The sequence below is a fragment of the Haliaeetus leucocephalus genome, unplaced genomic scaffold (genome assembly GCF_000737465.1).
Source record: "Haliaeetus leucocephalus isolate CR32 unplaced genomic scaffold, Haliaeetus_leucocephalus-4.0 Scaffold228, whole genome shotgun sequence".
Taxonomy (NCBI): Eukaryota; Metazoa; Chordata; class Aves; order Accipitriformes; family Accipitridae; genus Haliaeetus; species Haliaeetus leucocephalus.
The window spans coordinates 3,668,799-3,682,383 of NW_010972664.1; the positions used below are offsets into that span (position 1 = coordinate 3,668,799).

At 36.3% G+C, this 13,585-nt stretch overlaps 1 protein-coding gene across 1 annotated transcript in view; it reads right to left on the reverse strand.

The window, feature by feature from the left end:
* ROBO1 (roundabout, axon guidance receptor, homolog 1 (Drosophila)) overlaps window positions 1-13,585 on the reverse strand; it is a 658,904-nt gene that overhangs the window by 111,568 nt on the left and 533,751 nt on the right. Inside the window, exon 4 of the mRNA XM_010567233.1 lies at window positions 1,615-1,772. Within this exon, the coding sequence (XP_010565535.1) occupies window positions 1,615-1,772 (158 nt within the window). The remainder of the gene's footprint in view (window positions 1-1,614; window positions 1,773-13,585) is intronic.

Sequence of the window (13,585 nt, forward strand, 5' to 3'; positions counted from 1 at the left end):
GAAAACAAACACTCATTTGGGCATGTGAAACAAATGTGTATCTACACCTACATCAAAACTCATTCTCATTTGTTTGTTTTTGGAAGCAGAAACTGATAATGCCAGATAACTCCACCAGATGTCATGGTGAAAGAATACTATGTAGGTGAGCATTTGATATAATCACCAGAAAAGAAAACCAAACTGTGGGGCTTTATTCCATCGTAAGCACAGTTTTAATAAATACAGGTGGCACCGCCAGTCAGTGATAGCTGCTTTTGTTCTGGATATGTCTTTGTTCCAGCAGCTGGGAGAAGAGCAGTTTTGATGTATAATGGAAGAAATGTACTTAATAGGCAACACCTGAAAATCCTTCAAGACAATAAAGTGTAGCAATAGAAAATGCAAGTTTGGAAAGCATTTCCTGAAAAAAAAAACAGTAGCACTGGAATCTTCTCTTCATCTCAGGTCAATTGACTTGTCACAGTGGGAAGGAGATTTGAAAAGGGAATTGCAAATTCTTAGCAAGTATGATTGGAGGAATTGTGTTAACAGCCAGCAATCAGATAGGTAGGGTACTTAAAAATTTAAATCTATGCATATGCCACAGGTACAGAATGCCTGAGCTTTGTCTTGTTTGTAAAAAACAAACAGAACAAGAGGCAACTTAAATCTCAAACAAAATCGGTAATTTTTTAGTTAGGTTGCTGGGGTTTAAGTGTTCCTCCAATAAAAACTTCCCTCATTTCAGCATATGATTGAGGTATATAAATTGTATGTGCCTCTGACCTTGTTTTACACTAGTAATCCTCCCAGTACCAACAGGATCCTGCATGCTATGTACTTTCAGATGATACGGTTTCTCACCATATGGAAAGATGTTTTGTATCACCATGTTGGCAGCATATAAATGATTTTTGAACTCCATTTTTCATTGCTATTTCTTCAAGCCATTTAGGCTTACTACCTTATTGTTTCACATGTCAAAAAATAAAAGAAGGATAGTTTTCTGATTTGAGAAGCTGCTTTATCCATACTTTTGAATAATCGCATGCTGTATTCAGCAAGCTACTGATACAAATGAGTATGACAACACCTCTAACAAGAAAACAGCTTGATTTGAGAGGGCATGATAAGCCATCATCTCTCTAAAGAAATGTGACTATATGCCAAAAGCCTTCTTATCCTTCCTAATACAACACACAACCTTTCTGCATGGATTCTTTTAATCAGAATTACAAAAGAAGGTCTCAGCTAGACTACTAGTAGTTCCTCTTTCCAACCAAAGAAGGCAGATATTATAGGTTGCAGAAATTTGTAGGTGGATAAAAGGCAAGAAAATTATAGGACCGTGACAAATAGAATGAATTTCATTTCCACCCTTTTAATTCCTCTGAGGAAGAGAAGAACATAGGTTTTGCATGGTCCTCTTTAACAAACAAATGCATACCCTGCAAGGAAGTAGTATGAGACCAGAGGACACATTCCAAGCTAAATGCAAACTAGCTGTGCCTCTGAGGCAAGGAAAGGACAGATCCTAGAAAGTACAGCATGGCTGGATGCCCACATGCTCAAGAGACTAGTAATTTTAGATTATTTGATTTTTGTGTTGTTTGAAAAACTTTTTATACTTACTGTAATTCTCTCATCTTTGTCATCTAGAGGGGTCCCATCTTTTTTCCATGATATAGTGGGTTCTGGGTGACCTCTTGGAGGCTGACATTCCATGACTGCAGGTTCACCCACGGCTACCATTACATCTGATGGATTTTGTCTGAAGTCATCCCGTAGAACTGAAAGAATAACGAAAATGTAGTAAAAAATTACCTAACAATACACCAATAGCACAGCAAAGTGTTTTGCTTTGGCCTTTAATGGTCCCTGTTGTCACTATACTTTATATTAATGAACAATTCAGTTAACGAATCTTATCTGGCATCTGCAGATGGTCTCTGGTACTTCCATACAGTAACAGAGAAAACCCGTGTACTACTCATATTTAACTTCCAGTGAACAAGCCAAGTGACTGACAGCGGTGTAAGGCTGACACAGACATAGGACTGTCTGCACAGAAGAGCTGCCTCAGTGGTAGCACTTGGCATAGTGTCTGCCTAGCGTGTGAGCACAATATTCCTATTCACAGCTCAAGAAGGCACAAAGTCTTCTGCTCAGGCAGAACACCACCTGGGGAGAAGCACAGAAGCACAAGAGATTGCTTTCTGCCCCTCTTTCTCTGAGACACAAGTTCAGCCTGCCAGTATCTCAAAGGTTTACAGTTAAAGATTGGCCACTGGCCATACGAATTGTACCCATCCCTAAATTTATGGCAAAAATGAACAAACTAACTAAACTTATGACATTATAAGATGCCAAACATTTGTGCAGCCTTAGCCAAACTCATCTTTGCAATTTGGCTTGTGTCTTTTTCAAGCAAAAAAAAAAAAAAATCTTTCCTGATCTCTGGGAGTCATCCCTTAGCCTGAGCCAGGACCACATCCTTCATTTGGAAGAAGTAAATTTTACTACCTTTTCACAGAAAGAAACATTTTTATTGCAGCTTCATTACTAGAATTTGTTCTTTCTCATCATTTGGCCAAGCCCAGGACTAGAAAACTCTAGTTCCCTCCAATCACACAGTATGAATTTTATCAATAGCTGTGTGATTATTTTTCTTTTTGGGAGAGGAGAGACATCACACTGTGCTCAGCAGACCACTACACAGGGACACACTTTAACAGAATAATGGCATTCCTAGGTCTTGCCAAGTAAGTGGTGTTAGGTTTAATCTAAAAATAAATAACTCAAATGGTAACAAATATAACATTCCAGTCCTCTCCACGGCTGTTACTCGTTCCACACTGAACAAAGGATACAGTAATGGAAAAGTACATTACAACCTAAGGACTCTTAAGATTTTGACAAAGCTATGTGTCACTCTTGCTACCTGCAACAATCTTGTGTCAACAGTAGATAGTGCCAAGAATCTGCAGCAAATAATATATCCTCCAAGCCATGCATGGACCACAGATATATGGACATTCACTATTGAGTAGTGGTTTGGTTGTTAATGCTGCTTCAAAGCAAGCTGTGATTTATTGTTAGATGTTAAGGAATGTGGGTGTGCTTACAGATTGGCAGGTACAGCACTGCCACCAAACCATTCCTCTCTGTAAAGTCCTCCCTGCTGTTAAGACCTTTTAAAATGGTCTTAGCACTGGCATACTTTGGGACAGAAGTATACCTTTCTCACACCTACCTTCTGCAATGCTATATAATCTAAAATGAAGGGAGGGAGCAAAAATGACTTGTAGTTCTTTATTTTGGAGGATTATTGGCAAATAGTCCTGTCAATAATCAGTAGGACTATCTTCTGTTTTTTCTTCTCAAGTACATCTACCTTACATTCTAATACCCTACCATTCGGTAGCTACAGTCACAGGCCTATGTGTCCAGCTTGGCTCATTGTAACATAATACATAACAGGGAAAGTTCCAGATTGATACAGAAGTGTAGATGCGAATCAAAAGCAATAAATACAGAATATTTTACCACAGTTCTAGAAACAGGATATAATTTCTGGAAGTATGGAAGAACATCTGTGTACCAACAAGACTGAAGTATACTGCAGATCTCACCAGACATCATCTCAAGTTACCAATCCCCTTCCATACTGAAGCACTCACATTTCAAATATTTCAGTTTAATTATTGATGTTTCTCGATGCCCTGGAACTAGGAGATACTGATGCACCGAAAGAGGATAATCAAGGATAAAATGTCTCTATCACTTTAACAATACAAGCTAATACAACAGAATGATAGGACTTATGAATGAAGAATGAAGAAATTACAGGTTGGAAGGGACCTCTGGAGGTCATTTAGTCTACAATAATGAGATGCTATTGGATGAACATGTTCTCTTGGATGAACTAGGTCTCTCAAACAGACCCAGTCTAGAAAGATTTAAAAAAAAAAAACCCAACAAACCATGCACCTATTGCTTGGTGTACAAAAACCTGAGAAAGCATATTCCACCTAACAAAGAATTTCTCTCTCTAAAAAGCAAAACACATGGATATTTTCCTTCTATGGACTAGGGAAAATTGAAAATGTTTTCAGCTATAAAATTAATCCAGGTTACATCTAAAGGAAATAATATGTTTTCAGAAAAGGGAATTATGTCTTTTTTAATTATTCAGAAAGGTAAGTCAAAAGACCAATCCTTTAGCTTCCCTTCTTCTTTCAACAAAACTTTATTAAGTTTAATCTGCATTCTCTTACAGCGTACTACATCCCCCTAAATACTGATGCATCAAAATTGGATACATGAAATTATTTTGGTTATGGGAGTGTTAAAATACTTCTCACACACACTGAAAACCTTATATATACTTATTCTGTTCATACTGAATACAGTATTAATAACCAGATGCAACTTCTTGTGTTCCCAAGTAGCCCCCAAGCCATCCAGACACAGTAAATCATGTAGCGTAGGTGGCTAGGCTGACACTGGTTCTGCTGAAGTCAAAGAATATTTTCTATTTAATAGAGACTTGATCTGGCTTAGAGCCACTGGTCATATTATTACTTCTTTTTTTCACTGCTCCAAACTTAAAGAACATAGAAGAGGAAACAAAAGTTGCACCAAGTTACTAAAAAAACCCCTTATATCCATCCAGTTCCCAGTGCCAACAGGACATGAAAGTGCAGAAGAGTTTATTTGCTACACCACGGTTCTATTGCAACACAATAAAAGGGGTGTTTTCACCATGAGTAAGAAGCCTCTTATTACTGCTGAAGATTGTATCACTTGGATAAAGCTAAGAGATACATAAAAAGAAGTGCCCTTAAGTTAAAAAAAATAAAATAAATCAAGTGCAGTGATCTTAATAAACCGTAAGTGCTTTTCAAGTTTGAAAGATGTTGTAAATCTATGAGGAAAGCCTACCAGACAGCACCTTTGAAGCAACAAAGAAGTCCAATACTTGCATAATAAAAACAAATACACTCCTTAGTCTTATATCAGCTTTACAAGCATAGTACCTTGTCTATAAACCAAGACCTTTCACAAATTAACTAATGCTTAACAGAATGCCTTAGGAGGACATCAAAGGTCCAGGCCATAGATACATCAAAACAATTATTATTTTTTTTTCCATTTACTATGAATTATTTTGGCTCTAACATTACATAATGAAATGCTAACAAAATGTAATCCATTAGAGATTACTCCACAGATAGTCATCATGTAATTATTTTTGCAGCTGTAAAGTAGATACATGCTCTGTTTTTCCGACTCAGGCCCTAGCAATCTTGCATAAAGTTATAAATTTAAAATTTTCTTCTCTTACTGAAAAAAAAATCATTTTTTCTCTTCTGTCCTTCATAGTGAAAATTCACTGTAAACTGAGAATACATTTCCTTTTGAAGTTGTATTAGAAGTATACTTTGTAATCCAGTACAGCATGTGCTTTCAGTCATCAAAGGGTCAAATTTCACCACATGCACCTCCTTCTACATGTATGCAGATAGAAAGAAAATAGATAAATGAAGAGGATGATTGCCTTTTTTTCTTTTTTTTTTTTTTTTTAACAAATTCAGTGTAGAATCTTCATAGATATAACTCTCCTGCATTTCTGACATACTGTAGATAAGGTTTGCTAACATTTTACTCCAATATTTTCTAAAATACAATGAATAATGATCACAATTATTGTCAGTGGACAGCTAGGACAACTCCATGATCTTGCTGTGTGAACTCTGAACTCCTGTGTTTGTGCTGAAAACACTTTTATGCTATGCTTGCTGAACTAATCAGGTTCAAGAGCAACTTTTTAAACTCCACTAAAAGTCAACTGCTCATACAACTATTCAATATAATATACTATTCAATCAATAAAACAATTGCACTTTCCCCAGAGAATCTTTTCCAGGGCAGAAAGGAACTAGCAATCACCAGTGGGATGGGGGAGAAAATCGGGAAAAGAAGTAAAACTCCTGGGTTGAGATAAGAACGGTTTAATAGAACAGAAAAGAAGAAACTAATAATGATAATGATAACACTAATAAAATGACAACAGTAGTAATAAAAGGATTGGAATGTACAAATGATGCGCAGGGCAATTGCTCACCACCCGCCGACCGACACCCAGCCAGTCCCCGAGCCGCGAACACATACTGAACTCAAAACACAGCACTGTAAGAGCTACTAGGAAGACAGTTAACTATATCCCAGCTGAAACCAGGACAGATAGATTTTTATTGACAAGAAACACAAGTAGAGACAGCATTTTTTGTGTAAACCCTAAACAGGGTTTTCAAAATGCAGCACCCAGTGTTCTTAAGTTCTTTGTTGGCTATATGAAAAAGAGTACAGTGTCACTACTGGGTGAAATTGGGAGGTAGGTAGGCAGTTTTTTTGCATATACACACTGTAGATATTTAAGAAAGATTATTGTTAAAGTTCATCATTTAATGACTGTGATCTAGTTCAAAGACAAGAAAACGAAAGAAAAAAGAAACCAACCAGAAAGCTCTAGTCAATACGTGAAAAGAATTAATTTGTAGGGAAAACACTAATTAATATCATACATTGCAGATATCATGCCTTAACAGGTGGTATCATTTAAGAACTGGAAATAAGAAAAACTCCTGAAAATTTTGACTGCAGGTCTATTGTAGTCTGGACACTTCATGCTAGATCAAAGCAGTGCACCAAAATATATCTAGGATCCCTAATCAACCAAGATACTACAGCCATGGTCACCCAGTGAACAGAAGAAGAGAGGGAAATGAAGATGTTTGGGGTGCAGTTTCATAATCAGAGCAAGGCAATCTTAATCCACTTCAATTCGTATAAAAGACATCATCCAGACTCGCTTCCTGCTGACTCTCTTGCATTGTCTCAGACAAAGCACACTGTTTTGCAAGTCTACTTGTTAGAGAGAGATCAGCGAGCCAAAGTATCGCAGAATTAGATAACAGAAGAGATCCCAACAATTTCCACTCTTTCAGCATGAAGATAATTTTAATGTTTCTTTGTATTGTACCACATGCCTCAAAAATGGGGAAAAAAGAAAGTGGAATAAATAGAAGAAATGCTCATTCCTCACACTGCTTTAGAAAACAACCAGACCTCAGCTAATGAACACATTATCACTCAGCAAATAAAAACATGCTAACATCAAACTACAAGCTAACATTGAGCAATGCAACCTTAACGGCTCACGGCCCTGCCTTTTGGCTAATTTTGTTAAAAGTCCCATGTAATAGATTTAAAATTTTTTTAATACCCACCAATATGATTTTAATTCCTGTAAATATATAAGAAGCATTTCAGTGTTTCCCTTTCTTCCTCAACAAACAAAAAAAGTTTCCACCTAATACTTAATCTGACTAATAAAATATGAGCACTTGCTTTAAAATGCTGCAAGATTAGGAAAACGAAAAATGGTATTCAGGAGGTTATATAAATGTTGCAAACCCATGAAGCCATAATCAAAGAGAAACTAATTATTTCTTAGTCAAGACTGAGCTGTTACTCAAAAGCAGAACAGTTCCTGTAATTTAGGACTAGCAATGTTCCCTTCTCCCCACTACTTACTGAACTTGTAATTCAAATTTACTGAGACACAGCAGACATTTTTGGCATTCAAATATATTATAAGATGCTTGTCAGTTGGAACAGTGCTTCAAACCAGGTGCTTAATTTTAATTACAACTAACTTAAGCATCAGCCAAAATTATAGTACCTTGTTTAAAGACTTTGCTGGCATGAAATTTATACAGATGTCAGAGTATCATTTTTAATACACACATGCCACTAACAGGAAAGTGTTATAGCACCTAATTAAGTTAAAAAAGAACAAATAATGCATGCATGATCTGACTTAAGTCAACATATGTGTTATCAAAATGTATTTTAGACCTTATTAAACTCTTTAAGAATGTTACCTGGTTTGACCAAAAACTTGATCATTTACAAATGAGAGATATTCTTTTCTGAAGACAACCCCCTAAAAGTTTCCATGCAGTCATGTAAAGTTAAAAGAAAAACTGGTTCCATTAAAAAAAATATTTCTTTTCCTTTCTGAAGATGTTAAAAACAGGTTAACACTGTGTTAACCACAGTGCGTAGTCATTAAAATGGAACAGAAGGAGTAGGGCTATAAATAGTCAGAAAATACTATTTTGGTCATCTAACAAAATCACTCATGTAACAGAGGCAATAATTTTATGCAGTGACTGGGTCCAGCAATACGGTATTGAATGTTTCAGAAGATGTCCACACTTTTATAAGGCCTCCAACAGGCAGGGAGTCACTTCATTTAGCAGCCAGCCAGCCTAGGGCTCCTTACTTTCATCATTTTCAGTTCTCATCTGATTCCTACCTTGAAGCACTCTGACCTCAGCTATTGGATCTCACTACATCTTTCTTAGTCAGACAAAAGCCTTCTACAGGCAAGCAGATGCTAATCAGTTCAGTATCGAGATCTCTAACCTTCTCTCAGCCTTCTTTGAGTTTCAAAACTATATAAACACCGGACATGTGGCCTAACAGTTTAACTCTCTCTCTCTGAGCCAGCCTTCCAATGACACAGGACTTCCCTAATTACACAGTCTAAGAATGCACATTGAAGAGGCTTCCAGATACAAGAGACTGCTCACTGTAAAGAGTCTGATCATAAAGTGATGACCATCACTTAACATCATCACAGTAGAGATCAATTTTGAATCTTCCACTATACATTTATGACAGCACATTCAAGATAATGTACTCATACAGTGCTGTCCTGCTCTGCTTTAAAGTCTGCCCTTTAGCAAATTTCGCTACCCCAAAGCCTGAAGAAACAAAAGTACTTTAAATCAAGTGGTATTTTTTGCTTAGTATTCATATGTATTTGTATGAGTTGAGTGTTGATATCCTTGACCTGAATCTTTGTAACTGAGATCACAGGATCATATACATTTGTATTTCAAGATCTCCTTTTCAAGCTCAAAAAAGCAAAGTTAAAGGAAACAAACACAAAAAAACCCCACCCCTGTATTTTTTCTACTCTACTACCACTGAGATCAACTAGTTTACTTTAAACAGCTGGTTCATAAACACTTCCTCCATGATGTCACCATGGAAGAAATTGTAGGGTTAATGAATGCAAGAAGACATTTTAAAAGGCCTTTTATTTTTATTTTGATATTGAAACAATTTAAAATCCATCTTTAAGCTCTTTCTCTTCCTAACCTTTCATATTGTCAACAATTTACTTTTCTATTTGAAATTACAACATTTTTAAGACTTTGGTCTTAAAAGACATTGTAAGAGGTATACAGAAATTTTACCAGTAATTTAAATTTGGAGTAATTAAGAGTGCTAAAGAATAGCATTATTTAACTTGAATGAATGAAAATAAATTAATGGATGAATTAAAGAGTGAATGGTATACATAGAACATTTTAAACAATTATGGAAAGAGACAGTCAGAAAACTTGCATTCCCACTACCCACCACAGTAACACAGAATTTCCAGCAATGGGAAATTGCCTATTTCTCATCAAACATGCAGATCTGATAAATATTTTACTGAATCTGGTACCACATTCTGCTATAAGAATGCTAACAGATTAAAGGTGTCAGGGAGGGGTATTGAGTTCCTGTTATGAATCTACATAATTTAGTATTAACATTATTAGTACTGCCTAGCTGATGACACCATTAAAGAGCACTGGTGGTCAAAGCAACAAAGAAACATAGCTTTATTTTAGTGCCGATGAACAGAACTAAGACACGATCCACAACTAGCTGAAACAGAGTTAAATATAGGTGTTAGATATATGAAATAGCAGCAGTTAGATGAATGAAGTACCAGTAGTGAAATTAGATCACGCTTTTAAAATGTTAACAAAATGTACTGCCTCAAATACTGTAACCTTTAAGTTGTTTTAAAATGTATTCTCTCCAAAGAGTAATGGTTTTGATTGATTGCTTTTTATATGGCACCACCAAACTGGGATCTTAATATCTACCGAAGGGCAATAGTTACCTTCTCTGGGAAAAAAAAGCATGATTCCCTATTATATTCAGCAATACACGTTAGCAAATACAACACCTGTATGCTTCTAATCCATTAACACATAAGGAAATGAAGGAGTGATGCACCTACTGGATCACATCTTTTAAAAGGTGCTGATGACAAATACAAGTGATATGCTTGAATCAAGCAGAATGCTACACTGTCAAAGCAATTAAATGTTGAGGCATTTGGCAATAAACATACTGAATGCATATAAAGATGTTAAAATAAATATATTTACTGTCATTCATTACTGTCATTAAGAAACTTACAATTGTTAATAGAAAAAAATGCATGCTTAAGGAGCAGGTTCCAAAAAAAGACTTCTGTAGCAACCATTGGCTGAAACTTACTGTTGATAATTACAAAAATTTATGGAAACCACCCACAATCTCTCTGATTTTATTTCACTAGTTGAAGATTTGGGCTTTAAGTGTTGCCAGGAATCTTACTGGGTAACACAGCTGTCAGCCCATAACAGTATTTCCATGTGTGGAAAGGAAAGTGTAAATGAATTAGATGATGAATTGGGAATCAATTAAATGGCCAAATCTGATAAGTCATATAAAGAGTAATTTCAACTCCTGTGAGAAGGGTAACTGACAGGCTTAAGAAAGCATGCTGCAGCACTGGGAAACCTAATTAAACCCTGAAGGATCTGTGATGCCTCAGGCATCACAGGCATGTGATTTTGAGAGTATCCCTTAGGTTGAGTGAAAACTGAAAATAGATAAGGAAAAGGGACCTAATTATTAATTTGATTGTCTGTGTACAAAATGTGATCCCTCTCAGCATCTTCCACATACTATGGTCTGGGACAAGGCGTTTACTACCTGTAAGACAGAATTTACCTCCTGGAAGAGTAGAGTCATTTGTACAGACTGCAGAGACAGTTTCCCTTCACTTGTCCTAAATATTTACATTTATTTACTTTTTTATTACTAATATTATTATTATTTTATCATACATTTCATTTTAGAATTTTAGGGTTACTTGAATCATGCTTCATTCCAGACAATATTTTTAGTGTGGCTAACACAGCAGATTTCCAAACTTATGGACACAAACCAAGGGGTTTTAGACACAGGTCACAGAAGAACTGTGTCTTTGGGACATCACAAATTAGTTTTCCCTAGGCAAAGAAGGGTTTGCACCTTTAAATCCAAGGATTTGGGTGTGCTCTGTAAATAAAGTTTTTTCTGTACACTTGAAATCAAGGTTCTGATGTCCAGTTTACAATGAACTGTTAATTGCACTAGCCTTCCTTCAAAGCAGATTATAACAGAGAAAAAAGAATCAGATTAAGAGGTTGCAGCAAGACCTTGACTTGGCCCTCCAAAGTAAAGCATAAAGAGGTACCTGAAATTACAAAAGAGATATAAGGACCAAACAATGAAAGAGAAAAGGTGAGAAGACACTTCACCAAAATGCCAGTGTTTTCCTTAACTACTTATCAAACCTTATTTCATGAGCAGAACGGTTTTCCCTTTTAAGAAAGAAGACACGAACCAATCCAGAAATGCCAATGTCCTGTAACTCAGGATTCCAGGGAGAAAAATAAAGGAAGGAATACAAGTAGCAAGGACAGAGGAAGACATTTAGCCAGTTTTCAATGAGACCTTAAGGCTAGGATATATGGCACTGGCAAACAGAGCCAGATTGCAGTTGATTGAAAAGGTGTTGCTGCCAAATAGCAAGCTACGCTGGCTTGAGATGTGAAAAACTGACTCTCTTCTCATAGTTTCTAAGCTGGAAAATCCCTCACTAGGCCAAACCTGAAAGAACCTTATTTGTCCTAACTCGTGTTGTTAAAAGAGGAGATAGAACTATACCACAGACTTGCCAATGAAACTGTGGCAGCACTGTTTCTGTAGTACAGGCAAGACTTAAATGGCCGATGCTTGTACAATTGCTTATAATCATCCTTTCACTCTGAAGAAGCCAAAAACTTATCAGAGGAGACATTTTCAAAGAAATATTCACATGCCTGCGATAAAAATGTTTCTGCAGTATGCATAGCCCTAAATCTGCATATGCACTATGCTACTGTTTTGCTAAGGTCCTGCCGCATTCAAGGCAACAATTTTAGCCGTGTCCTTCTGCTTAGCATTCAAATTTTAGCGTGTTACAACTGCACCACTACCATCAACATTTTTTGAAGGGATTGTTTCCCATTGAAAAAAAAAACATTATGCTGTTAAAGTGATTGAAAAATATGACATTGTAATATCAAAGAATATACAGTATCATCATACTCAAACAGCTAAGTCACTTCTTTCATATTCTGGAAAATGGTATTCCCCCATTACATCTGAGGTCAAGCCTGAAACATCAGTCAGAAGGTGCAAGATGCAGGCTTCATATGGCTGAGCGGCTAATTCTAAGTAACAGCAGGGCTAAGAACAGTAGTTGTTGGCACCAGACACTATAGCAAAGCCACACTGCTCAAAAATGTTGCTGAACTATTACACACACTTTTATTCTGTTCTATTGTTCTGTTGTTATTATATACAATTTTATTCTCTTGAAGGGAACTACAGACCACAGAGCTCCGCCGTCTCTTCTCACCTCTCCAGACTGCTATACAGCAGGATATACCTGAGTTAGATAGTGCATGTTTCGTTAATTATACTCTGCATGTCCAAATGCATAAAAATATCATTCTTATGGTAATGTTATCTTGTTTCTTTACCTCCTAAATCATTCAAGATATAAAACGACAACAGATTGCTACAGTAGAAAGAGGCAAACAAAGGTGAAAATTACACTTATGCCAAATATCATATACTTTTCAAATTACTTTTGCTGGTTTTAGAAAACATTCCAGAAAATCACCTCAGGGAAAAATGGCAGACAGCCTTACACAGAGGTCATAGAGAAATACAGTCTTCATCTACTTCAATTAACTGCTTTGAGTTAGATCCCAAGTGGTACAGGCAAATGTTTGTTCTATTTCAGGCATATTCTAAGGTACGAATCATTCCGCTTTCTCAGTCTAAAGAAGCATGGTGCAATATTATACACTCAATTTTTTTATTGTTCAGAATTTGAAAAATCTCTAGATGGACTTCTTCATGAATTGCAATGATAGCTCTTCATTTAGACAACCATCCAAAGGCTTCAAATATTGTAAAATTCTATGTAGAACATTACAAAAAGTAGCAAAGTTAATAGCTATGACAATAAAAAATGGTTCTGTAAACAAATGGACATTACCAAGTTCACCAAGCCGGAACTCTGAATTGCATCTCTTGGAGATTTATACGCTATCATAAATGGCAAAAGACAATAAAATCATGCAGAAAAGTACTTCTCCATTTGGACTCTTATTCTGGCTTCAATCCCTATGAGATATTCAAAGGCAACATGCCAATTGATCAATATGTTAGTATTTAATGTGCAGTAAGTGCTACTGAGTAAAAATCAGACAAACACTGCCTGTTAGCATAGTCTGCCTTACTGCTGGCAGGAAGGAGTGCATGAAGTTTTGGATCACCTCATGTGGTAAAACAGCAGCCAGAAGTCTGATTCAGAATT